The sequence below is a fragment of the Nelumbo lutea genome, chromosome 3 (genome assembly GCF_056320005.1).
Source record: "Nelumbo lutea isolate HS-2025 chromosome 3, American lotus-T2T, whole genome shotgun sequence".
NCBI lineage: Eukaryota > Viridiplantae > Streptophyta > Magnoliopsida > Proteales > Nelumbonaceae > Nelumbo > Nelumbo lutea.
In genome coordinates, this window is record NC_142686.1 from 114,913,523 (window position 1) to 114,941,513 (window position 27,991).

Here is a 27,991-nt window from a genome sequence, read left to right on the forward strand (position 1 = left end):
TAGTTAGAAAGACAAGTTCTATTTCTCTTTTCAAGCCTTTTCTTTTCTTCTTCTCTCACTACGATTAGGGGTTTGCCTTGTTCCCATAGTCCCTCCCCGTCAGAAAATGGAGATGTCTGCTTAAAACAAAATCTGTACCAACACGGTACCAACATTGTCCACACCTCACCGTGAGCATTATCTTTGTACATGATCTGTGCCCACACACACCTCACCATGAGGCTGGGGCCTAGAGGCCATTATTATAACCCATCATCAGAGTTCAAATCTGCGCCCCACGTGCTCTCGCCCCACAAACGCTCCACACGTTGAGCGTCCGCCATCTGTTTCTTCGCATGCAATTAGCTTGTCCCGGGATGGCCGTTACTTCATCCCGTTGGCCCAAAAACTAGTCCAAAACCGAGTCAAACATTCCCGCTTGCTTGAACTGCCGGTCCCCTGAACCCTGTTCTTCCCCCCTCACCCGATTCTTCCTTCGGCACCCGCGACCGCTCCGATCAGTTCACCTTGGCCAGGTATTCTCCAACGAGCAGTGCTTAGACGAAGGGTTGAAGTTGATGGTCCTTCAATGATGGTTCGAATGATGCATGTTGCCTCGGTGGAGGAGTTGTGAGTAGAACTTCGAAGGTGTTTTCATGGCGAAGGAGAAGCTGCTTTGACAGTTCGTTGAGGAAAATCGAATCTGGACTGTTTTTTTATTTGTTCAGAGACGGGAACTTGGAGTGGGGAGCAACGGTTACAAGCTTTCAAAGAATCGAAGCCTGCTCGCATGTCATAATCCTCGGAATTCTACGATCATCTTCGGTAAAATCTGTCGAAAAGCAAAAAAGTGGGTTTGTCAGGTCACAGAATTTGCAAACGGTGGCCCACCGAGATGAACCACCATTTAATCGGTGGCACACCATTTGCAAACCACGGGTTATGGTTTGTATATTCATGAAGGAAATTTTAATAAATGCTCATTATACCCTCAACTCAAGTAGGTCCCTCTTCTATATTATTTTAAATTTTATTCTCCAATTTTATTTCATAGTGTATATAGTATGTTAAGAGGAGTATTGAGTTGGGTGTATTAAGTGTTTGATACAGGTGTGATTTTGTATTTTTTTTCGGTTTATAATAAAAAGAAGCTTCGAGTTATTGCCCATGGACGTAGGCAATTTTGGTCGAGTCACGAAAATCTGGTGTTCTCTTCTTTCTTTTTTTATTACTATCAAATTTTGTTATATTTTTGTGCATGTATAAATTACATTATTTTTGTTGTGCAATTCCAACAATTGGTACCAAAGCAAAGCATGGTTGTTTCAGGATTCTGCCAAAATCTGTATTTGTTGTTCCGATATTGCATGTCTTGAATATGGCGAGTTTGAGATCTACTCGGTTCGACATACCAAAATTCAACAGATCCAACTATGCAATTTAGAAGCTAAAGATGCATGTTGTGCCAGTGAAAGAATATTGTGCAATTGCCTTAGAAGGAAAAGAAAAGAAGCCTGTTGATATGAAAGACAGATTTTGAAAAGAAAAACCAGATAGCCATGGCTGATACTTTTCTTACTTTAGAAGATTCGGTTCTATTCAATGTGTTTGAGAAAATCACTACCAAAGGTTTATGGGACAAGTTGCGGAATCTCTACGAGGAAATCGATGTCCAACAAAATCTTTCTCCGACAACTCTACAATCTGAGAATGAAGGATGAAACCTCTTTGCAAGTACATTTGAATGAGTTCAACACTCTAGTAAGCAAATTAGCAGTTGTAGAGGTACGTATTGATGACAAAGAAAATGTTGCTCTTTTGCTTTGTTCTATGGCAAACTCTTGGGATAGTTTGATAATGAATTTGAGCAATACTAAAGATCTATCATTAGAATCTACTATTTTTGTGTTGCTTATGGAAGAATCTCGTAGAAAAGCTTGTGAGAATTCTTTAAGTGACGCAATGATAATACGAGGTAGATCGAATGAGAGAAACGACTCTACTAGAAATCAAACAAGATCCAAGTCAATAGGCAACAAGAAATGACTCAAGTGTTGGAATTACGGTAAGAAGGGGCACCTTCGAAAAGATTGTTGACAACCCAAAGTAGAGCAAAATCGGCCCAACTTTGATAAAGATCCAATTTCAAATAATCCCCAAGAAAACATCACAGAAAGAAGTGATTCATCAAAAGATGGTGAAGTACTATCTGTTGATTCTTGTGAAAATTTAAAGCATAACTAGATATTAGATTTTGGTGCTTCTTTCCATATGATGCCATGCAGAGATTGGTTCTACACATGCCAATCGTGCAATGATGGGACTATTTACATGGGCGATAAATGCAAAATAGTGGGAGTTGGAGATGTTAGAATTACTATGTTTGATGACATCACTCGTACATCTCTGGTGTACGGTATGTTCCCAAACTACAAAAGAATCTCCTGTCACTAGGAAAGTTTGATGAAGACAGTTACAAGCTTTCTGGAGAAAAAGGCCAATTGAAGATCAGTAAAGGAGTTATGATAATTGCAAAAGGCAAATTACAAGGGAAGCTATACCACCTGATCAGGGGTACCATGGTCGACGATGCCATCATTGCAAATGCTGTGACTGATTCTATCATGATTTGGCACAGACGTTTGGGTCATATGAGCAAGCAAGGACTTAAGGTACTTCTTGGTTTAAAATCTACTTATTTGAATTTCTGTAAAAATTGTTTATTTGGGAAATACCACAGAGCTAGTTTTCCCAAGTCTAAAGCTAGGAGTAGAGAGGTATTAGATCTAATACACTCTGATACGTGAAAAACTACTACGGAATCTCTTGGAAGTTTGTTATATTTTGTCTCTTTTATTGATGATTTCTCCAGAAAAGTATGTGTATATATGCTCAAACGGAAGAGTGACACTTTTTCCTATTTCAAAAAGTTCAAAGCTCTAGTTGAAAATCAGAAGGGGAAAAGAATTAAGTGTCTAAGAACCGACAATAGAAAATAATATACCTCGAAAGAATTTGAAGATTTTTGTAATGAGCACGACATTTTGAGACAGTATATAGTTCCACGAACTCCACAACAAAATGGAGTTACTAAACGGATGAATCGTACACTTATGGATCGAGCTATAAGCATGTTGAGTGCAGTTGGACTGGAGCAGTGCTTTTGGGCAAAAGCAGTCAATATGACATGTTACCTAGTAAATTGCTCTTCCATTACAACACTTGATTGCAAAACTCCAGAAGAGATATGTTCAGGAAACCCTGCTGATTATTCTTTCCTATGTACCTTTGGTTATGATACTTATGTTTGGATTCCTAAGGAGTAGAGAATCAAGCTAGAGGTAAGGTCCAAAAAGTGTATTTTTCTTGGCTATGCAAAAGGTACAAAGGGATACAGATTGTGGGATCCTACTGCCCACAAGATAATTGTTAGTCGAGATGTTGTCTTCAATGAAGATTCGATGCAGAAAGAATCAAACTCTAAGACAATAGAAAAAGTTGAAGTAGAATCTTTTCAAAAGAATCAAGAGCAACAAATTGATACAGCTATTGATGTACCTGAAGAGCATGTTGAAAATTTTGGAGTGACTCATAGTGATCAAGGTCGACCGATGAGAACTACAAGACCTTCTGTCCGGCTTCAGAATTATGTAATAGCTTATGCTTGCATTACAAAAGAGCAAGAGCCTTGCTCATACTAGAAAGTATGCAAATGTCCAAATGCTCGTCATTGGCAAATGACAATGGAGAAAGAAATAAAAACACTGAAGAAAAACAAAACTTGAGACTTAGTCAAACTACCTAAGAATTAAAAGGCCATTGGTTATAGATGGATGTACAAATTCAAAAAGGATACTAGCGAGAATATCGAAAGATACAAAGCTTGACTAGTTGTAAAAGGATATGCTCAAAATTCAGGTATCAACTTCAATGAAATATTTTCTCATGTTGTTCGATTAAGTACTATTCGCATTCTATTGAGTATGGTTGCAGTACTTGACTTGGAACCAGAGCAGCTAGATGTTAAAATTGCATTCTTACATAGTAATCTTGAAGAAAATATATATATTACTCAATCTGAAGGCTTTGTCGATGACGACAAAAATGATCTAATTTGTCAGTTGACCAAATCACTTTACGATCTAAAACAGGCGCCAAGGTGTTGGTATAAGCGATTTGATTCCTTCATTGTGAGCTTGGACTTTAGCAAATGCGAAGCAAATCATTGTGCCTACACATACTTTGGTAATGATCACCTCATCATTTTATTGTTATATGTTGATGACATGCTAGTTGTAGGTACTAATAAAGAAAGTATCTCAACACTGAAAGCTCGTTTAGCTAGGGAGTTTGACATGAAGGATCTGGGGGCGGTTAATTAGATTCATGGGATGACGGTATATAGGGACAAAAAGAACATGAAAGTCTGGATAACTCAAAAGAGTTATGTTCAAAGGGTCTTGTGACGCTTCAACATGCAAGATTCCAAACTAGTTAATATCCAATTTTTTGTTGGTTGCAAGTTGTCTTCGAAACAATCACCTAGCACTGAAGCTGAGAAGATAGAGTTGTCCCACATACCATATTCATCAGCAGTAGGGAGCCTTATGTTTGCCATGGGATGCACCAGACCAGACATTGCACAAACAGTGAGAGCAGTCAATAAGTTTATGGCAAATCCAGGAAGAGATCATTGGACTACGGTGAAGAGAATCCTTTAGTATTTGAAGGGCATTTCTGAAATCTCCATTTGTTATAGTGGTCAAAGCTTAAAACTAGTTGGTTATGTAGATGCAGACTATGCAAGAGATCGCGATAATAGAAAATCAACTACTGGTTATGTATTTTCTTTAGCTAATGGTGTAGTGAGCTGGATATTAAAATTGCAATTTGTAATGGCCTTATCTACAATAGAAGCAGAATATATGTCAATTACACAATCATGCAAAGAAAGTATTTGGCTAAAGAGGTTACTTGAAGAATTTTACATCAAGCAATAAGTGGTGATTATTCATTGTGACAGTCAAAATGCATTACACTTAACAAGAAATTCTATCTTTCATGCACGGACTAAACACATTGATGTATAGTACCACTTTGTTCGTGAGGTAGTTGAAGATGGGTAGATCTCGTTACATAAGATCCACACTAACAATAACGTTGCTGATATATTGACAAAGTCGGTGATGAGAGAGAAGTTCATCTAGTGCAAAACTTCTTTGGGACTTGATGTCACATAGCAAGAGATGATCGACAACTATTCTTGAGAGGGTTTTTCACTATGAAAATTGTCTTCAAGTGGGAGAATGTTGAAAAGCAAAAAGGTGGGTCAACTGGTGGTTCACCGAATTTGCAATCGGTGACCCACCGAACTAAGTTTACCATTTATTCGGTGGCACACTATTTGCAAACCACCGGTTATGATTTGCTTAACCATGAAGAAATTTTTCATAAATGCTCATTTTTCTAGTTTCATTCTCCATTTCATTTCAGTGTATGGTGTATACAGTGTGTTGAGAAGAGTTGAATTAGGTGTATTGAGTGTCGGGTAAAGGTGTGATTCCGGTGAAATCATTTTGTACTTTTTCCTGTTTATAGTAAGAAGGAAGCTCCGAGTTGTTACCCATAGGCGTAGGCAATTTTGGCCGAACCACATAAATCCGGTGTTCTCTCTTTCTTTCTTTATTACTATATTCTTTTCTTCTGTTTCTATGCACATACAGCAACAAAATACTCGGTTATTAGTTCTTCTTAGCTTTCTTGAAGCTTTCTTTTTTCAATTTTCTCTCTTTTGAGAGCTTGGATTCTTGGTGGAGAAAAGATTAGGTTCTGCTGTTCTTTAACTTCCTTGACTGGTAGTTGCTTGTTGCATTTCTGCTTGCTAAGTTGTGAGTCGCTGGGAATAGAAGGTGATGCTTTATATATTGATGAAAGCGTTTTCAGAAGAAACTTAGAAACCCAATGTAGTGTTGTGTAGGAAGTAGGAACATTTCAAGCGTACGTACGTGGAAGAGCTTTGAAGAGGTGAAGTGGAGTCTCTGGTCCTAAAATGTTTGAGTTTTTGCGGGAATCAGAAGGTGAAATCGGTTCAGCAGAGACACTAAATTCTAGCCAGAGTTCGATGAGCAGCGATAGCTGCGGTAGAATCAGTCGTCATTCATTTGATGCTCTCGAAATCTCCGCCAAGACTTCGTCTTATTACTCGCCTGAGAGCTTTGCCTAGCCCCACCGGTCGTCGGACTTCGCGTGGGAAGCTATACGTTCCGCCATTTCCCGCCGCAAGAGCGGGTTGACTTTCAGGGATTTCAAGCTCGTTCGTCGAATTGCGAGCGGCGACATAGGGAGCGTCTACCTGTGCCGTCTCAGGACCTCCGGTATCGGCGATGGTAGCTGTTATTACGCCATGAAGGTTGTGGATAAAGGAGCGCTTACGTTGAAGAAGAAGGTAGAGAGAGCGGATACGGAGAAGAGGATTCTGAAGATGCTGGGCCATCCATTCCTTCCTACTCTCTATGCAGAATTGGAAGCTTCGCATTACGCTTGCGTGGTCATGGAGTTCTGCTCTGGTAACTGAATGAAGTAATAGCAGCTCGTCCGACTGAATGAATTGTAGCCCGGTGCCTCGACGCCTGGTATTACGTTGGGTAACTGAATGAAGTGTAGCCAAATATCATACACAACAATAATGTTGGAGAATACCTGGTCAAGGTTAATTGACCGGAGAGGTCGCCGGTGACGGAGAAGGAGAATTCGGGTGAGGGGAGAAGAATGGGGTTCAGGGGACCGGCAGCTCAAACACGCGAGAATGTATGACTCGGTTTTGGGCTAGTTTCGGGGCTAACAGGACGAGCTAACGGCCATCCCGTTAGCCCCGCACGCGGGATAAGCTAATTGCGTGCGAAGGGACAGATGGCGGACGCTCGGCGTGTGGGGCGTTGTGGGGCGAGAGCCGGTAGGCGCAAATTTGAACTCCTCCGACCCAACCCGGATTAGGATCTCATATTTTAATTTTGGCATTTTTTTATATATTTTTTCTTTATGATTTAAATTTCAGTATGACCTGAATTGACCCATGGGTCAATCCTAATCTGATCATTTAGGGATAGGGTCTAGCTTTTGACAACCCAACAATTCAACCCAAGTTTCTTGACCCAAACCGATCCCGATCCACCCAACCCAATTGCCAAGTCTATTCATCATGTATGTGGAAACAGATAATGTTTAAACAATTTTTAAATGGTTTGTATTCACACCTCGTCATAAGATTAGGATACTACAAGTTGGAACAATTTTCACATGATCTGTGCCCACACCTCACCATGAGGCTAGGTCCCATTATATGCAGATCATGTTGGAACAATTTGTATCTGGTCTGTATCCGATCCACACCTCACCATGAGGCTAGGTCCCATTATATCCAGATCATGTTGGAACAAGTTCTAAATGATCTGTATCCACACCTCATCGTGAGATTAGGATCCACCATCTCTGCATTAAACAATTTTTACATGATCAGTGTTCCACACCTCAACCCACCATCTCCACACAGCATGAAACAATTTTTTGTTGTGAGCTGATCCGGGGCCAACGTTAGGTTATGATTAACGACTTTGAGGGGTAACTACCTGTTAATACCGACCTCTCTGCCTGCAAACACAAACTGCGGTAACATTATTGAATGGTTGATGGGTCCATCGGAATGAGGATTCTAGAATCTGGGATCTATTCAAATACCATTATAACGATCCCATGCCATTTTGGTTTGGACTTTGGAGTTTACATGCTAACTTCTTTTTTCCAAAGTTATATGATTTTCTATCCACAATAGCCATGCCTAGGAGAGAGAGAGAGAGAGAGAGAGAGAGAGAGAGAGAGAGAGAGAGAGGAGAGGGGGCATACCGGAATCTGGTTGAAACTTAGAATTATATAGATTCATGAAGATAATGACATTCCTAATTTTCCAGATAAAATACCAAGCCATATCATATAGATTCTTCGAGGTTGCCTTTTTTTTTTTTTTTTTTGGCTAAAAAGGCTTTTTATGACTAACGTCCGTTTTGAGGTGAACATCTCATCGTGCATTTGGAACATCTCCTACTCGTTTAGGAGATGTTCCAGTAGGAAAAATTCCACTTTAGTACTTGAATTTTAGGAGTGTCAACTTAATATCCAAATTTTTAAATGTGTTATTATAGTATCTAAATATTCAAAAAGTGTCAAGTTGGTCATTGCCATTAATCAACTATCAATTATCTATTAAAATGTCAAAATAATCCTTCAAAAGAAGACAATGTTCATTGTCCTCTATCTTGAGACTGAACTAGTTGAGGTGTTTGAGATTCTAGACTAATGAAGTCATTGTCTTCTACCTTTAGATCAGGAATACATTATTGTCTACTTATTTCTTTGCTTTCGGTTATTGTTTTCCTTTATCATATTTCATGTTTTTTCTCTCTTTTTCTTTAAAGATACCCGATTCAGTCTCAAGGTAGAAGACAATGAACAGTATTTTTTTTAAAGGGTAGTTTTAACATTTTCAATAGATAACTGAGGATCGGTTCACGATAGGCACCAACTTCACAGTTTTTGAAAGTTTAAGTACTGCAATGACACATTTGAAAGTTCAGGTACTAACTTGACGCTACCCCCAAATATCAAGGTACTAAAGTAGAATTTTCCCTTTCCAATACAGTTGGGATGTGTTGTAGAGCACTGACACAAATTCCACAAGTAAAACCATTTTCCGCTATAAACATTGTTTTATTATTATTATACTAGTGGGGCCCATGCAATGCATGAGCTTTGTTAAATAAAATCTAAGATGAAAGACTCTTATGGCATTTTCAATTGGGCAAAACAAAATTGATTCCATTCCAACATTTTCTAGTCATCTTATTTCAATATTTAAGCTTTAACTTAAATATTAATATTTAATAAATTTAATAAAAGTTGTGTATTTACTTCATTATATTTTAAAATTTTGATAATTTTAGTATTTTTTAAAATTAATTTTAGCTAAATAGATTAGTTGCCTAATTTCCCAAAAATAATTAGTCATAGTTAATTACAAAACTTATGGAAAATAATTTATAGAAATTTCCAAAATACTTTTATATTGTTAATTGTTGTAAATTTACAATAAATGTAGTGATACATATTCATAGTTAATAATAGTTCTCAAAAAAAATTTTTACTGAATTTTGTTTGTCATGATTTATTGATGATGAATATCTAATAGTGTACTATGCATTGATAATTAATAGTTTATTGACACGAATTAATAAATCGGTTTGTAATTACTGTAAATTAATAATGGCGGATAATTATTTATTTTTTACTAATAATTTGCTGTTAATTTCCAATAATTATTTACTATTAATTTTTATTTAAGAGTATCAATAATATTTTGATAATTATTAATGAATAATTCGGTTATTTAGTGATTTATTCAGTAATTTCCAATGATTTAGTGATTACTGTAAATTAATAATTACTGATAATTAATTATTTTTATTTGACTGAATTTATTGTTAAATTTCAATAATTACTTACTGTAAATGTTGAAAATTCATGGTAAATTTTGTGATAATTTACTATTAATTTAAAAAATATAAATATTGACAGTAATTTAGACTATAACAATAAATTAGAAATTACTTTAAGTTATTTATTGACAATAAATTTTATGATAAGTTGTTAAATATAACAAAAAGCTGTAAATGGTTTACTGAAATATCAATAGTTAACTATTAATTAATTAGTAACGTATATGTGATTTTTGGCTCGTTTATGGTTAATTATTAATAGTCATTCATGAATTTACTAAAACCTATCCTATAATTGTGTTTTACTAAAACATCCCTTATAGTTTGCAATCAAGTTACTTAATCAACCTTCCATTAGATGAAAGTGAAAAATAACAGTTTTAACATGAACAACCACTATTTTTTCTTATTTGGTCAAATTTGCTTTCTATACAAAAAAGTGCTAGGGGTACTTTTTGAAAAAAAAAAACAACTATGGATTCATCACCTTAAACATTTTCCACTTAGTTTAGGTGAACATGTAACTATTTTCATATGGGTAGGGCATATCGGCCTGTATCAATCCTTTTTTTAACTTTTACTTTTTTTTTCGGCTGATTTAAGTCTCAACTACCCTTTGATTCTCTGAACCAGGCCTTGACCCGATACAACCCCTATAGGGGCATATCGGGAAGGGCCCGAAAAGTTGGGCAAAACAAATAATTCTTAATGAAAGGTCGATTAAGTAAATAAGTTGCAAACTATTAGTATTTTAATAAAATGCAAACCATATGGTAGGTTTAAATAAATTTGTTAAAACTATAAGGGTGTTGTAGTAAATGATACAATTATTAATTAATTAATTTGGTAATAGTAGAACATGGGTTGGATCCGACCCATATGTATTGTCTTCCTTACCCATTTAGAGCTACAGTGTTCGCTCAAAGTAGTGAAAACCATGGTGTTCAAAACCGGACTGGACCAGATGGTCGGACCAGAAAACCAGGAACCGGTCAGCAAACCGCTGACCCATACAGTTAATCATTTGAACTATTCAAACCGTTCGAACGATTTTAACCATTTTTTATTTATTTATTTTTTTGTCGGAACAGGCCAACCATTCGATTCGAACGACTGGACCATTCAACCTGGTAGCCAAACCCCTGACCGGTTCAATTTTCGGGTCGTTTTTAAAAAACATGGTGAAAACGGTAGCCAATTTCTCTAATTTTAGTGCACTGCACCAACAGGCTGGCAATGAGCATATAGAGCACCGTACAATTGCCAATAAATCTTCCAAGTGCCAATTTTCCAAAAGTAAACTGACCAAAGTTGGTCTGTGGAGGAGGGTGGGAATGACTAACCTGTAAAAAATTGCAATGAACTAGGCTCCTTTTTCCCTCACTTTATTCCAACTTCAAAACCGCAACTTATACTCGACCTAAAACTCAACAAATGTAGAATAGAGTGAAAAACATATCTATTTCTAAACTGACCAATGGTGAAAATTCAAACCCCAAAACAATCGTACAATAAAGGGAAATCAAATCTATTAACATACTAACATAGCCATGCAAAACGTAGAACAGAGTGAAAAACTAACCGTACGTTATGCTCTTGACACACGTATAACAGAGTGAAAAATAATCTCTTTCTCACTCCAAAAACAAATTCGACAGTACGAAATAGGGGAAAAGTTCTGTTGTTTGGGAAAGGGTAGAAGAAGAACGAATAAATGAATACCTTACCTCTACGTAACTGGTTTTTGGCAAGTTCCCCTCCATTTCACGATTGTGAATCTTTGAGAATGGTTGAGAGGCTGCTGACGTGGCAAAATGAGAGGTCTAACTAGAGAAAAGAGATGAAAGAGAGAGATTCAATGAGAGAACTGGAAATGGACAAGGGAGAAAGGAGAGAAAAGAAAAGGGAGAATGATAGAAGAGGAGTGCTGACGTGAAACCTTATCTCTCTATAATATAGTATAGAAGTATAAAGCATGTTTTTGGCAATTCCGAAACTAAAGAAATTGGAACTGCACATTTTTGGGTGAACAAACGGGGTGGGAAGCAAGGTTCAAAATATGGGTGGAATGGCATAATACCATTTAGGACTTGTGGCGGTGATCATGACATTCACCATAAATGACAAAAAAATCTTAAAATTATAAAAAAGAAAACTTTTTATATGTATTAAATGATTTTCATTGTAAGAAAAAACTATAATGTACATTCATGATGATCTATTAAATCCATTAATCTAACAATAATTTGCCAAAGATGATTTTTATAATAAGAGAGAACTATAAAATGGATGTATCATAGTATACAATCATCGACCTAACAACTTGATGCATATTGTAGTGGCATGTCATTATATAACTATTCTCTAGTCTTGCCATAAAATGATTGTATGCATGATTGCGCATTAAAATTTTCCACCTTGGAGAATGGGCTATACAACAGGATAGTGTTCCCAAACCCCAACTCCCCTCCAAGGGATTCAACCATAGATTTCTGCAATAACCAATCAGAGTGGACTGCATTCTAAATTTCTAGTATAAACTTCAACATTTTATACACAGTGGCTGTGCTTACACTCGAACTTGCATTCTCACGCTTGTCAGCCTGAGATTTTACCAAAAGTGGCCATTCCGCAAGACCCCAAATAGCCAGGAACAACATTGGGTAATGACCCTGGCCTGATATGCTATCCATTTAGTCAGTAGCATAATTAGATATAAGGGGGATGGCAGCACCCCCACTGTTATTTTATTAGGGTGTTGTAACAACAGTTGAACATTGCATCTGAACATATAGCAAGATAGTACATCTTAGATCTTACAATAGATGGTAAGATGTATTTAACTAAATAACAAACAAAAGATGCCTTAAAATGATAGTTTCTACTAGAAATTTTGATACAGGGAAAGGACTCAGAGAAGGAAAAGCATATCACCCTCCAATTCAGAGACAAACAGTTGTTGGTTTGTAGTCAATAACAACGACTTTTTCCAAGCATGGCAGGAACTCATTAGCAAATTCAACATGGGCTGGATGTGCAACATACTCTGCTACACCTTCCATACTCTCAAAAGTTGACTCAAATACATGGGTAAAGCCTTGATGCATGTTCTCCGCACTCACATCCTTGCCCCTGTTCAATAAACAGCACCCAAAATATTGGAAGCAAGACAACACATGATCCTTTTTCCTAAGGCAAAATTTAATTTTGGTAGAGAGAATTCTCAAAAGAAGGTGGGCCTTGGCACAACAGTTGTGTTGCTCCATTACAACCCGGGTGACCAGGGCTCGAATCTTGGAAACAGCCTATGCGCAGGGGTAAGGCTGCGTACATTTATCCCTCCCCAGACCCCACATTGGCTGGAGCCTTGTGCACTGGGCCCTTTTTTAGAATTCTCAAAACTCTTCATTTCTTTCCTTCTATCTTGGCAGATATAAAAATAGAATTTGGTTTATGATGCTCTACATATTGATATTATATGAATAAAGCCCTATCAAATATATTCACCAGCCTTGGTATAGTTTTTCAATCTCCCCGATGATCAGTCTATTCATCCCCAACTCTTTAGCCTTCTCAACCCCATATACTGCAACTAGAAACTCTGCCCTTGTCACATCACCTACCTCCACAGGACTGGAGTAAAGGGCAATGATAGAACCATTTTCATTTCTAATGGCCCCCCCAATACCTGAAGGGCCTGGGTTACCCACACAACTCCCATCAAAATTTAGTTTCTTCCAACCCTCTGTTGGAGGGGACCAAATCTCAACAAACTGTCATCTCATAGATGATGAAGCAGCAATAAGTCCCCAAACCCTGAAAAAATCTTCAACCTTGAAAGCTGAAACAGCTTCAAACTTTTTACCCAATGAACCACCCTCAATGTTATTGTTTCAATTAAAACTTCCTTGCATTTTTCTTTACCTTCAAATATTCTATCGTTTCTTTCCTCCCAGATGGTCCAAAGTATTGCTGCTCTAGTGCATCTCCAAAGAATCCTTCCCCTCCTTGTCATACCACTGATACCATTAGGGTTTAATAAGCCTTCCACCCTGTCAAGAGAGGACCACCTGCACCCAAAAAGGGAAGTAAACCAATTCCAAATATTACTGACAAAAGGGTAAGATATAAGGTGGAAAACAGTCTCACCATTCAATTTACACAGGACACACCAGTTAGGAGACAAGCACCAGTTTGGTCTTTTCCTTTGAAGTACATCAAAAGTGTTAATACAATCATGAGAAACTTCCCAACAAAAAGCACGGACTTTAGGGGGGATAGGAGGGCACCAAATTTCTTTGACTGGAAAATGAGAAGAAGATTGTGTGGCAACCATCGAATGTAGAAAGGATTTACAAGAAAAGGACCCTTCGGCATTAGGACCCCAAATTCTAGAGTCTGACCCACCTTCCCCCAAACAAACTGAACTCAACAATCCTAACAGCTTGGACACTACAAGAAGTTCAGACTCTCTAAGGTTCCTGTTAAACCCAAAGTTCCAATTCAACCCTGGAAGGTTAGATGGTTGGCTTAGGAACTCAGAAATAGGCTTACTTTTAAACCTGGGCAAGTCATAAAGAGAAGGAAATTTCTCACCCAAAGGAATATCCCCGATCCACACATCTTCCCAAAATTTGATTATTCTACCAGTAGACAAGTCATACCTAATAAAATTTAGGAATGTAGGGAGAACATCATGGATGGCCTTCCAGGGAGCAGCCAAGTTAGCCCTACGGAGACATCTAGCATCCCATCCGTTGCTCGACATGCCATGAATGCTTGCAAACACTTTGTGCCATAATTTCTCACTTTCTTTTGGAAACCTCCAAAGCCATTTGCTAAGCAAAGCCTGATTCTTGAGTCTAACATTCCCTATTCCCAATCCCCCTTCCTCTTTCAATTTCCTCACCTTTTCCCAATTAACCAAATGATCCTTCTTTTCCCCATGCTCCCAAAGAAAATCCCTCATGATTTTTTCAATTTTCCTCACTATCCCTTGTGGCATCCTAAACACTGACATGTAGTACATTGGGAGATTTGCAAAAGTGGATTTAATTAGGGTTATTCTCCCCTCCCCCCCAATGAGATATAGTTCCTTTTCCATGTCGTGCCAACCATTTCTCAATCCTTTCCACTACCAGAGACCAAAATCTAGCAGACCTATGGTTATCTCCAAGGGGTAAACCCAAATATTTCATTGGCCACTCACCTTTCTCGCAGCCTAGGGAATTTTCCAGATCTCTCACTTGATCCTCTTCAATATTAATTCCAACCAATAAACTCTTTGACCAATTAATCCTCAAATTAGACATCCTCTCAAAGAGTTTCACAACCAACCTCAGATTTTCCACTCCCTCTCTGTTTTCTCCATCACAAAAAATAAGAATATCGTCTACAAACTGTAAATGAGTGACTAGCACATTATCTCTCCCAACTAGCCATCCCCTAAATAATTGCACACCATTTGTTTTTGAAATCAATTTGCTTAGGGCTTCAGCAATCGGAGTAAATAGAAAAGGAGAAAGAGGGCCACCCTGCCTAAGTCCATGAAATCCTTCAAAAAAATCATATTGTCCCATTAACTATTACTGAAAAGTGACTAGTTTGTAGAAATCCCATGATCCATTTACACCACAAATTTCCAAATCCACATTTCCTCATAATTTCAATCAAGAAGTTCCAATCCACTAAGTCATAGGCTTTTTCCAGATCCAGTTTGATAGCCACTCCCTTTCTCTTTAATCTCTTTTGAGCCTCCACGCATTCATTGGCAATTAAGATCTGATCAATAATTTGTCTATCCTGCACAAAGGCCCCTTGAGCTTGAGAAACGATTGGGGAGATCACAATTTTAATCCTCAAAGACAACTCATTTGCTATCACCTTATAAATACTAGTGACTAAATTTATTGCCCTGAAATCTCCTGGTTGGTTAGCATTGTTCTTCTTTGGGATTAAAGCTAAAAAAGTAGAATTCATTCCCGGACTTATCACCCCTCTCCTATGAAATTCATTAAACACTCTGATCAAATCTCCTTTAACTATGTCCCAACAATCTTAATAAAAAGCCATTGTGAAACCATCTGGTCCTGGTGATTTTGATCTATTCATAGAAAAGATTGGTTCCTTAATCTCCCCCTCTTCAAACCTTTTTTCCAGAAGTTGGACTTCAGACTCCTCCAAAGTCTCCCAAACAATGCCTTCAAGGCTTCAATCCTCCACCTTTCAATTAAGGGTCTTCTATAAATGGACCTAAAATGCTCTGAGAATGTTTTAGCAATCTCCTCTTAGTCTATGATCTCGTTTTCCCCCACTTCCTTCTCCTTCCATTTGCAATGGCATGGAAGAATTTTGTATTTCCATCTCCTTCTTCGATCCATCTCTCTCTTGACTTTTGCTTCCAGCATATCTCCTCTCTCAATAAGGTCTCCCCTAACTCTTTCTTCAAGTTCCATCTCCGCTCCTTTTCACCTTCAACTAGAACTCCTTCTACCTCTTTTTTATCTAATGCCTCTATCTTAGAAATCATATCAGCTTTCTTCTCCTCCAATCTCCCAAACTTCTCCCTATTACACTCCTTGATTTCTTGTTTCAACAATTGAAGCTTCTTTAGGAACTTTTGTCCTTCCCACATTGTAGGTACAACCATACTATTCCATCAAACTTTGACTTTCTCTTTAAATCCTGGATGAGTAAGCCACATATTTTCAAATCTGAATGGAGTTGAGCCACCATCACTGATTCTCTCAAACAAACAGATAGGCCAATGATCTGAGGTGATTCTTGGTAAATTTCTCCCAATTATCCCTGGCCAATGCTCTTCCCAGTCAGGTGAAACTAAACCTATCAAACTTGGAAAGAATAGGGTATGTTTGAAGGTTTGACCAAGTATAACAGGATTGCCCCAAAGGAATATCTCTTAACTCAAAAGCTTCAATAAAATAATTGAACTTTCTCATACTCATTGTAGTTCTTTGTCTACCTATGGTTGTCTCACTCACAAACCTTACTACATTGAAGTCTCCCCCTAAACACCAAGGTCCATCCTTGAGACCCCTAATGTCCTCAAGCTCCTCCCATAATTTCTTCCTTTCTTTATATGAGTTTGGTCCATAGACATTCGTGAGAACCCATTCAAAACCATCTTGTACACCCTTCAGCTTTATAGAAACTGAGAAACGGCCTACCAATTCTTCCAAACATTGGACTACTTCTTCTCTCCACATTGTTATAATGCCCCCCGATGCACCCCAAGAGGGAGCGAAGCTCCAATTAATATTCCTCTCTCCCCACAAGCTTCTTATCCACTTCTTGTCTACTTCCTGCATTTTGGATTTTTGAATTAGAACGAAATCCGGTCTCTCCTTCAGCAACACCTCTTTAACTACTCCTCTTTTTGTGGCTTTTCCTAATCCCCTTACACTCCTGTTGGAATGTTAACTTTATTTATTATGTTTGTATTTTGCTGAGTTTGGGTCCATTTGGACAAATTAAAGCAGTTTTTTCTTTTGTTTTTTATGTTGTAACTTAAGTAGGGGCATAAGGGTCCTTTCCCTTCTAATTATGGTCGCCCTATATATATTAATATAAACTGGCACTGCCAACACTGTAGCAGCACTGTAGCGGACTCAAAATCTCTCTCTTCTCTTCTCTCCTCTCTTCCTCTTCTGTTCTCCTACCTCTCTTCTCCTCTATTTGGCTGTTAATATGGTATCAGAGCGGTTCTGCTAGGCCTGTGAGCAGATCGAACAAGCTTCAACCTGCTGTCTTCTTCAATTGAGATAAAAAAAGTGCAGACCTACGACTAGTACAGAATTTTTTTAGTGTTTTTTTCCTTTTCCTTGATCGCGTACCAAGAAGAAACTATATGACTTCAGACTGCTGAATGTTTTCTGAGAAGCTGTGAGGTTCAAACCTCTTTTCTTATGGATCGTGTTATCCTATGTCTGAGAATTCAGTTCTGTAGGTCATGGATGACCTGATCTTTTAACCCTTGTGGTGTAACCATACTGGTTTATGACCCCTCCTAGCAATTGATGTGTTTGGGGTGTCTGGAAGTTGGTGGAGTGTGACTGCTAGGTCAGATCAGCTCCGAGATCACCCTAAAATCTTGCCTTTTTTGGACAATCTAGGCTGGTTTGTGGTCAGATTGTGTCTAGATTGAAATGTGTGCATGTGGGCTTCATCCTTGGTGTTTCTAGGACTATTTGTTTGGTGATAGGAGGGATCATAAGGTGTGTGTAAGGTTTGAAAGGTGTTTGAATCATGTCCTTTGAGAATTCTACAACTTCAAGAATTTCAGGACGTCAAAATGGAATGAGTGGGGGGATGGATATGAGTTTCCCCATGGCTATAATCCCCTTTGATGGACTGAACTATCTTGAATGGTCTAGGGGAATTAAACTTTATATTACTGCTAGAAGAAAAATTGGGTATATTAATGGTAAAATCAAGGAACCAAAGATTAGTAGTGCTAAACATGACAGATGGGACCAAGAAAATAGCATGGTGATGTCATGGCTCTTGGTTTCCATGCTGCCACAAGTAAGGAAGACCCCTTTGTGTGGGCTGAAGCAGCTTGTGAAATATGGGAACAAGCAAAATCTACTCATTCAAAACCGAGACACTATGCAAAGATATATCAATTGCAAGTAGAATCCTCCACTTGCAAGCAAGGGGAGAGGAGTCTCTCGGTGTACTATTCAGACTTGACATCAATTTGGAAGGAATTGTATCATTATCAAAATGTGAATTGGAAGTACGATGAGGATGCAAAGGCCTACGAATCACTTGTTTCCCAGCAATGGGTATTTGCCTTTCTTCTGGGGCTGAATCCTACATATGAGTCCATGAGAGTACAAACCTTAGGAAGTAAGAACCTACCTTCAGTCCAAGAAGTTTATACCCTAGTTCAGTTTGAAGAAAGTAGAAGAAGTGTGATGAATTGTACAGAAGGGGAACCAATTGCACTAGCTGTTCGAGGGGGTACAAGTTCAAATGTTGGAGGTTCTTTTAAAAAGGGAGATTCACAAAAGAGAGTGGATGACAAAGGCAAACTTTGGTGCACTCACTGTCAAAAATCCAGGCACACTAGAGACACATGTTGAGATCTTCATGGCAAGCCAAAATGGGCTCAGGAATTGAGTAAGAAGTCTGATCCGAGTAAGAATCCAACCCAATAGACTAGTCCCATGGTACCCCAAGAGCAACACTCTAGTTCTGACCCCAAGGAAGAGATCATCAACTCCTTTCGTGACCACTTGGAATTATATGGTTGGACACTTCGCTAGATAGATTTTGGGCCTACTCCTACTTCCTTTGTGTCTACATCAGGTAACACTGCCACTGCCTTCCATGCGTTCATACATCTGATCCCCCTTGGATAATTGACTCTGGAGCCTCAAACCACATGATTCGTAAGTCAAATTTATTTCAAACATATAACCTCCTCTCTAGGAGAGATAAGGTGAGACTGGTTGATGGGTCTTATTCCGCCATAGCCGGTCAAGGAACCATCTCCCTTCCTCTTGGTCTTACCCTCTCTAATGTGTTGCATGTTCCTAAATTTTCTATCAATTTACTTTCCATTAGCAGTATTACTCATTCCTTGAATTGTTCAGTGACATTTCCTTCTTCGTGTGTATTTCATGATTTGACCTCGGGGAAGACGATTGGTAGAGGAAGCATGGTGGATGGCCTCTACGTGTTGGAGAATAAAGTTGGTCTTGTAGCTATAGTCTTTAATTTCTTTTAGTGAAAGTCATGCCTACTTGTGGCATAATCATCTTGGTCACCTTTCGCTTGAGTCTTTAAAACTTATGTTTCCTGAGTTGTTTAAGTCTTTGTTAGTTAGTAAATTGCAGTGTCATACATGCCAATTGAGCAAACATTGTAGAAATTCCTTTCTTTTTCATATTGTCTATTCTGATGTTTGGGGCCCTATTTCTCTACCTACTAAGACTGGATATAAATATTTCATTACTTTGATCGATGATTACTCTAGATATACTTGGGTGTATCCTATGCAATCTAGAGATGAAGTGCCAAAGATTGTGAAAAACTTTCAACGAATGGTTTTCACTCAATTTCAAACTGAAATTCACATTTTTCAGTCAGACAATGCAAAAAAGTACTTCCATAGTGATGTCACGGAGTTGTTTCCTTCATGTGGATCTCACGGAGTTCTTTGCTTCATGTGGATCTCTTCATCGAAGCTCTTGTGCCAGGACACCTCAACAAAATGGTATTGCTAAAAGGAAAAATCGTCATCTACTTGAGGTAGCTCATGGTTTATTACTTCATATGAATGTTTTAAAACGTTTTTGGATGAATGTTGTTATGTGTGTTGCATATATCATCGACCGTATGCCATCTCGTTACTAGATTATAAGGCCCCACATCAACTCTTGTTTCCTACAGCTCCGTTGTCCCCCATTCCAATGCGTGCCTTTGGGTATCATTGCTTCGCTCATGACTTGTCTCCTACTCGTGGTAAACTCGATCCCTGTGCCACTCCTTGTGTTTTTCTTGGTTATCTGTTATCTCAAAAGGGTTGCCGCTACTACGATCCTGCTTCACGCAAGTATTATGTCTCCATGGATGTATCATTCTTTGAAAGTCAACCCTTCTTCTCGGTTTCTCTTCAAGGGGAGAGTAGGGTTGAGGAGAAACACACTCAAGTTCAACTACCTCCTCTTCCCGACCCTTCTCCATTTCGGGTCTTTCTTCGCCACCATAAGAGCCAGCAAAGTTCAAGAGTCGTGGAACCTGAAACTATGCAACCAATATCATCAGACTCTCCAGAGATAGATCCTCCTCATCAGCCAAGTACACTTGTTCCCATTGATATGCCTCAATCTGTTAACATTGATCCTCATGTTGTTAATGATCTTGATTTCCTATTGCTAAGAGAAAGGGTGTTAGGTCTTGTACTACTAATCATCCTATCTCTCACTTTGTGTCCTATGATCATATTTCACCTTCATACCGTGCATTCCTTTTCTCTATTGACAGTGTCTCTATTCCTAAGAATGTGGTATAAGCTTTATCCAAATCTGAATGGACAGATGCAATGAAGGAAGAAATTAATGCCTTACACAAAAATGGCACCTGGAGTTAGTGGATCTTCTTGAAGGGAAGGAACCAGTGGGTTGCAAGTGGGTATTCACAGTAAAGCATAGAGTTGATGGTTCAGTAGAAAGATACAAAGCTAGATTAGTGGCCAAAGGATTTACACAAGTGTATGGAATAGACTATGCAAAAACATTTGCTTCAGTAGCCAAGATGAATTCAATCAGAATCCTCCTCTCACTGGCAGCTAACCTTGATTGGGAACTTCATCAGTTGGATATCAAGAATGCATTCTTGAATGGTGACCTAGAGGAAGAGGTTTACATGACTCAACCTCTAGATTTTTGTGCCAAAGGTAGTGAGTAGAAGGTGTGCAAGTTAAAAAAAAATCTTTATATGGGTTGAAGCAATCACCTCGGGTCTAGTTTAGTAGGTTTCATTTAGCAGTGCAACAGATGGGGTTCAAACAATGCCAGTCAGATCATACTTTATTTGTGAAAAAAGGTGAAGGGAAAATTGTAGCTTTAATTGTCTATGTTGATGATAGTAATCACAAGAAACTGGAAGACTGAAATACAGAAGCTGAAGAAATTCCTAGCCACTCAATTTGAAGTGAAAGATCTAGGCCCCTTATGTTATTTTCTTGGAATTGAAGTTGCCCGCTCAAAAGGGGCATCTTTATTTCCCAAAGAAGATATGTACTAGATCTATTAGAGGATAGAGGCAAGTTGGGAGTGAAACCAATTGATTCACCCATTGAACCCAACCATCAGCTAGGAGACAATCAGGGGGAGTGTTTGAAAGATGTAAAGAAGTTCCAGAGACTTGTAGGGAGACTCTTATATTTTTCTATGACTAGACCCAATATTGCCTATGTAGTGGGTGTTCTTAGCCAGTTCATGCATAATCCTAAGACAACTCACTTTGAAGCTATAGAAAGAATCATTAGATACCTCAAGAAGTTCCTAAGAGCTGGTTTGCTTTTCCAGAAACATGGGCATTTGAAAGTGGAGGTGTATACAAATGCTGATTGGGCAAGGGCAATCGATGACAGAAAATCTACCAGTGGGTATTGTACCTTTGTGTGAGTAAACCTAGTCACCTGAAGAAGTAAGAAGCAAAGTGTGGTGGCTAGATCCAGAGCTGAGGCAGAATACAGAGCTATGTCTCATGGAATTGCTGAAATGATGTGGATAAAAAATTTGTTAGGAGAGTTGGGATGCTGATTGGGCAAGGGCAATCGATGACAGAAAATTTACCAGTGGGTATTGTACCTTTGTGTGAGTAAACCTAGTCACCTGAAGAAGTAAGAAGCAAAGTGTGGTGGCTAGATCCAGAGCTGAGGCAGAATACAGAGCTATGTCTCATGGAATTGCTGAAATGATGTAGATAAAAAATTTGTTAGGAGAGTTGGGTTTTGCAGTTAACAAACCTATGTCACTCTACTGTGACAACAAGGCTGCTATCAACATTACTGCTAATCCAGTCCTCCATGATAAAACAAAACATATTGAAGTGGACAAGCATTTTATCAGAGTAAAACTTGTGAGCGGAGAAGTGTGCACTCCTTATGTTAGTTCAGAGGAACAACTTGCAGGCATCTTCACCAAGAGCCTTCAACACGTGCGGCATAATAATTTGTGTGACAAGTTGGGCATGATTGACATCCATGTCCCAACTTGAGGGGGAGTGTTGGAATGTTAACTTTATTTATTATGTTTGTATTCTGATGAGTTAGGGTCCATTTGGACAAATTAAAGCAGTTTTTTCTTTTGTTTTTTATGTTGTAACTTAGGTAGGGGCATAAGGGTCCTTTCCCTTCTAATTATGGTCACCCTATATATATTAATATAAGCCTGCGCCGCCAGCACTGTAGCAGACTCCAAATCTCTCTCTTCTCTCCTCTCTTCCTCTTCTCTTCTCCTACCTCTCTTCTCCTCTGTTCGACTGTTAATAATTCCAACTAATAATCTTCATGATCACATCAAATACTGACCCCAACCCTGCCCTAGCCTATAGATCCCCTCTCCTTCTCCCTCCCCTAGCACTAAACTCCTTATCCCCTTCCACATCACTAATGAGTTTTTCAACTTCATTTAGCTTTCTTCTCCTCTTGCCCCCTCTTTACTTATCTTATTTTGAGAATCCTTTTCCTTAATTTTTTCCACTTTCAACCCCATTTTAGCAACCAAAACCATCGCCAGATCCTTTACACTCTGATCTTTTTGGCTTTTTTTACTATTCCCTGCCTCTTCTTTTCTTCCTTCCCCTTAACTAAGACCCACCCAGCCTCCTCATCACACTTACCTTCTTGGGATTGAATCCTTTTAGTGGTTTCTTTTTCCCCTTCTATACCCATCCCTCTATCAGCACCTGCTCCTTCCTTAGTCTCCAGCATTTTTTCACCCCTAGCCTCAGCCCCACCCACCCCTTTTTTCTCTCCCATTATCTCTCTCACGCCACCTACATCTCCTAATCCCCTACCCATCTCTCCTTCTTTTGGCAAATTCATAGGTAAATTGAAGCCTTGGATGGAATCTGACGAAATTATAGGACCAACAAAACACAAATTAGCATAAAAAACGAAACCAACTGAGTTTTCGAGGTTACTAGAAGGCTAAGACGAAAGGATGACTTGCGTTTTAGTAACAAGAGTTCCAGAGCCATTATCCATTTGGTACCTCTCCAAATCCCCAGCTTTAGTACTAACTAGTTGGGAAGGCTTCGAAAGTGTATCTGACTTAGCCATCACAGTACTTATACCCCCACCCAGAACATCCTTTGTAACCTCCTGGATCCCTTGCTGACCCACCAACTTATCATCTTGCTCTTGTCTCTCGCATGGAATGAGTTTGCTACCCCTTTGGATACCTCTATTCCCCACCTGATAAGATGAAAGACCCTTCAAACCACTAGCCGGTGTTAGTCGCAAATCGCCATCTCCGTTCGTAGTTGAGTGAAAGACCTCTCCACCTTGTGATCTCTTTCTAACTGCGTCCTCCTTTTCATCAAAAAGGGAAACGATTTGAAGATCATCCCCACTATCCACGCAGACCTGAATAGTGTCTACGTAACTTTTACTGCTAGAACCATCTTCAGAACGAAAACCGTCATCTAATTCTTCATAGTCTACCCATTCATCCTCTACATCATCGTCCATCCAATCCGCCTTAGACCTATCGTAGCGTCGTATTGCGCCTAACCCACCGCAACTTCGAAGACTTCGAGACAGTTCGACTGTCTTGGGTCAATGGGGACGATGATAGATCATTAGTTTCGTCCCCCATCGCCTTACTAAAGCCCTCGCATGTGCCTTTTAAGTCTTCACGTGGGAGAGACTTGAAGATTGGTTCAGTTTGCCGGTTCGACCCAGAAGCAACGTGTGGACCATTCTTTTTTAAAACATCCACAAAAGACGGTCTGTATTTCGGGCAAACCGACTGGTGAAATTCAAAAATTTTTGAAAAAACCCTTTTTAATGTCAAATTGGAGCCAAGCATGTTAAAGTTCGACGGTCCGCCTTCCAACACAGCACCGACTTCTGCCAATAATTCTTGTCCACCTGGCAGTCTTTTGGACACATCATCATCGTCTCCAACCTCTTTATCTTCCTCCCACAGCAACGCTTCAGCTTCCATCACTAACCAGACTTTCCGCCACCGCCCGCCAAAGAGGATCTCAACAAATCTTGGAACCCGTTGCAGATTGGAGCCCTTGACCTTTATCTTCGTAGCTTGACATCTTCATCCATCATACCATATGGTTCTTTATTTAGCCTTTGTGGTGTTATTTATTAAAGCGAAGACAGAAATGGCACAAGGATCCTGTTAATGGGGAAAAACTACAATTTGGGTATTCAATTTTTTTAATAAATATTAACTTTGTTAATTAGAGTATAAAAATTGCTAGAGTACAAGTAGCATATAATTTTGCTAAGCAGCCAACTTTATAGGCCAGCAGCTGCTACCCAACCCTTAAATAGTTCAACTTTCTTGAAGTAACAATTGACCCAAGAAAAATTTTCCCCTGTTAGCCCTATTCTTTGCAAGATCATCCACCAATGCGTTTGCTGCTATTGGTGGTACTCATGAAGCATTTGTCATCAGTCTACTTGCCTAACTTCTTACTTCCCTTAAAAAGTTCATATACAGCCATATTTCATCGATACTGCCTCTCAACCATCTGACCACCATTTTGAGTTCCTTCAATAATGAGCTTTGGCTTTGCTTCTTTATCATCTAATATTATTTTGGTTGATCCCAGAATGGGCAATGTTTGTAAGAAAGCCTATCGACTTGGGAACATTAGCATGACATACTCCATTGGTGTTGTACACCTTCTTGTTTGGGGTATCCACCCTCTGTGAATGCATCATTACAAGGGCAGATTACTCAGACTTTCAGAATTGATATAAACTGTTATAGTGTGTCAGAAATGCCCTCTGGAGTACTCAAAGATTCTCAGACACCCAAAACAAACTCAAAACTATAGATCTTGGTTAAAACATTGGGAATTTGGACACCAAAAACTTCTGCTTCCTCTACAAATTCATTACTCTTGCTATCATTTTTTTTTCACTAGCTAGCCATAGTTGAGTTCATTTTCTATCTACCCTCTTATTTTTGGCATGAATTTTTAGTTTTATTTTCAAAATCACATGCTAAAATTCCGCAGTTCAATGTATGAAACCTAACTCCAACATGCCAACATAACCAATTTAATCAAAATGTTATGAATTGGCTAAATATTTTTATTTTGGACATCCAAGTAGGAACCTTAACTCCTAATAAAAGAAAAAGTAGGAGCCTTTACTCAACAAACCTGAAGGTAGTGGTTGGTGAACTTACATATTCCTCAAGTAACTATTAATGATTTCCCTATCTTGATTTGCATAATCAGATGTCTCACAGATAATGACCGGAGAATGTAACCATAGCTAATGGATTTAGTGCAATTTATCCCCCCCCCCCCGCCTTTTGAGAAACATAACCATAATTTTATTTATAAAAGGGACAAAATGTACATAGAGGATGTACAACCCATAAAAAAGAAGATCCCCCACAAAATTTTACATACACAGTGAGCTTTCACTATACAATCCTTCCCTGTGAACACCCAACTTTGTAAAACCATCAGCCACAGTGTTCAGCTCCCTAGGGATCCATCTAAAAAATGAATGCATGAATACCACAACTTCTTTGTTCTTTTGGCCAAATGAATTGATCCGTTTCTCTTATGATACATAAAAATATCAAAATTAGGCATAGTTTTTTGTTTGATTTAATGCTTTGTAAATGTGATGCATAAAATTTATGTCCCATTGTCACATGGAAACAAATGAAAGTATTCATTGAAATAGAGATCCCACAAGTATACTCTGAGAGCTTGCATAGGTATGGACATTTCTTCCAATATTACATTTATTTGAACTTCTACTAAATCACAACTAAGTTTCAACAGACAGGCTAGTTACATCCAAGAGAAAAGAAAGCCTTAGTGTAGATGTGATCCATAATATTTGCCTCCAACTCTTTCCTTCGTGCATCCTCCAAAATTTCAGGCGGTATAACAATTAGGGTGAATCTAGAAAACCAAATTAAGTAGCTTTTTGAGTTCTACCAAATTTAAATTGTGTGGAACAAACATGATACATGCATCACCCCAGCAATGATGAGTTGTACATGCATCAGTATTAAGAGGTGGGGGAAGTAGCCCCTTGGACTTGGCCATACTTCTGGCAAACTCTTTTACAGCTAATATCACTTGGCAAAAAACTCAACTACTGTAGAATACGGCTGATGTCAACTAGGTAAATGAATACACAGAAAACATAGAAGACATGAATTAGCCACATAATCTTTCTAGTTTCTACATGGCAGATAACCACTTTAAGGATATCTAATAAACAGGGCCTGTGTGGGACTATCTAGACAGAGATCAAACCTCCCCTCTCAAATCTGTGCTGGGAAAAGTGGAAAAGACCATAATCAAATGAACAAGCCTATGAAACAACCTGGCTGATCTTACAAAGCCCACACTCTCGAGCTGCTGGAACCAGATGATTAGCTCAGATGTAGTTGGTGCGCTCGTGTAATTATATACATGACAATGATATAGGGAATGAACGCTCCTTTCCTTGAAGAGCTCTATACAGCATACTTTTGGGGGAGCGGGGCTTGGCCCTTAATAGAATTCAACTACCATTTTCAGGAAAAAAAAAATATTTCATGAAACTATGGGCACCTTTTTGTTTGAACTGTTTTGATCATACGAGTGATATCAAAAAATTTCCATGATCATACATGCTATCTCATAATTATATAGAAAAAGTAGATATTTCACTATACATCACTTCTTGTTCTTCTTAGCTACTAAAACCAGGAACACCCTAACAGATTAGAATATATTCACTTGGAAGCGATATCTGCACTAATTTGTTCATATACTCTTTTATGTATTCGCATCATTATTCACCTTATCACCACTGAGAAGACCAATTTGTTAAGGTTTCCATGACCAACAAAAAAGTTGACAAGTAAATTCGTGGTTATATGTTGAAGTAAAACCTATAAAATTAAGTTGTTAACAATCAAGTGCTAAGTACAATAGTTTTCCCATGCAGAGAAGGGCGGCAAGTATGTCTTCAAAGTAGAAACAAAGAATCCAAACCCAATTCAATATATTCTCAATTTGCAGTAGTTTACCCAATTTAGAAACGACTTGCACTAGTCCTACCAAATTGACTAGAAGAATAATATCACAATGTAAGATTATCTCGAATATGAGAGAGCTACATTTCATTCAAACTCAAATTGCAGTTCGGAACATGCAAGAATAGACTACAACGAAGGTTATGTAGATTAAAGTTGCTATAGCGTTGCTGAAAATGAGACCGGTAAGCCGACAAGAACTCGGCCAAAATTCTAGCGAGTGAAAGATTCTTTCTGGAGCCTAACACCAAGAAGAACCATGAACAGACAAACAGAGAGAGAGAGAGAGAGAGGTACCAGTGGAAGGCTTTCATGGGCTCGATGAGATTGACGAGATTGGCGTAACCCTTGATGACTCGTTCTATCTTGTCGGATGGTATGTCATCCTTAAACTTCGCCAGTAGTATGTGCTTCACCACTCCCTTCGCCTCCTCCATTGCCCTAAAAAACCCTTATCTCTTGCCTCAGTGCCTCCTGCGCCTCGTGTATCTTTGTCTCACACTCTCAATCTCAAGTTTCTCTGTCTTCTGTTTTTGTGGCTCCGCCGAAATGGATACGTGTATGTTATGGGTGAGCATTCGGTTTAGTCGGTTAAAAACCGAACCGAATAAATCGAAATTTTAAAAATCGAGATCGAAACTGAAATTTAGGAAAATCAAAATTTTTGGTTTGGTTTTCGGTTATTTC

General features: G+C 38.7%; 1 protein-coding gene across 7 annotated transcripts; it reads right to left on the bottom strand.

Moving 5' to 3' along the window:
- On the bottom strand, positions 1-27,872 carry HS1 (heat stable protein 1). 7 transcript variants are annotated; one of them, XR_016109428.1, is made up of 5 exons: positions 27,602-27,872; positions 13,449-13,594; positions 12,459-12,656; positions 10,868-10,944; positions 1-811 (listed from the first exon to the last, which is right to left on the bottom strand). XR_016109428.1 is itself a non-coding variant. In XM_088975825.1 (3 exons), exons 1-2 carry the CDS (start codon positions 23,752-23,754, stop codon positions 10,905-10,907), a joined length of 519 nt encoding a protein of 172 aa, XP_088831951.1. In that variant the 5' UTR covers positions 23,755-23,867; the 3' UTR covers positions 1-811; positions 10,868-10,904. The 7 variants fall into 7 exon arrangements, 6 of the variants coding, with proteins under 6 accessions (XP_088831951.1, XP_088831952.1, XP_088831953.1 ...); XM_088975825.1 differs by lacking the exons at positions 12,459-12,656; positions 13,449-13,594; positions 27,602-27,872 and adding an exon at positions 23,276-23,867; XM_088975826.1 differs by lacking the exons at positions 1-811; positions 12,459-12,656; positions 13,449-13,594; positions 27,602-27,872 and adding exons at positions 7,490-7,626; positions 23,276-23,867.
- Positions 27,873-27,991: the final 119 nt, after the last annotated feature.

Coding starts and splice junctions, on each gene's coding strand:
- HS1 (XM_088975823.1), bottom strand. CDS start 23,754: ATGGACGATGATGTAGAGGATGAATGGGTAGACTATGAAGAATTAGAT. Junction 12,657..23,275: donor AAAGCTGGGGATTTGGAGAG/GTACCAAATGGA, acceptor TTTATTGAACAG/GGGCAAGGATGTGAGTGCGG.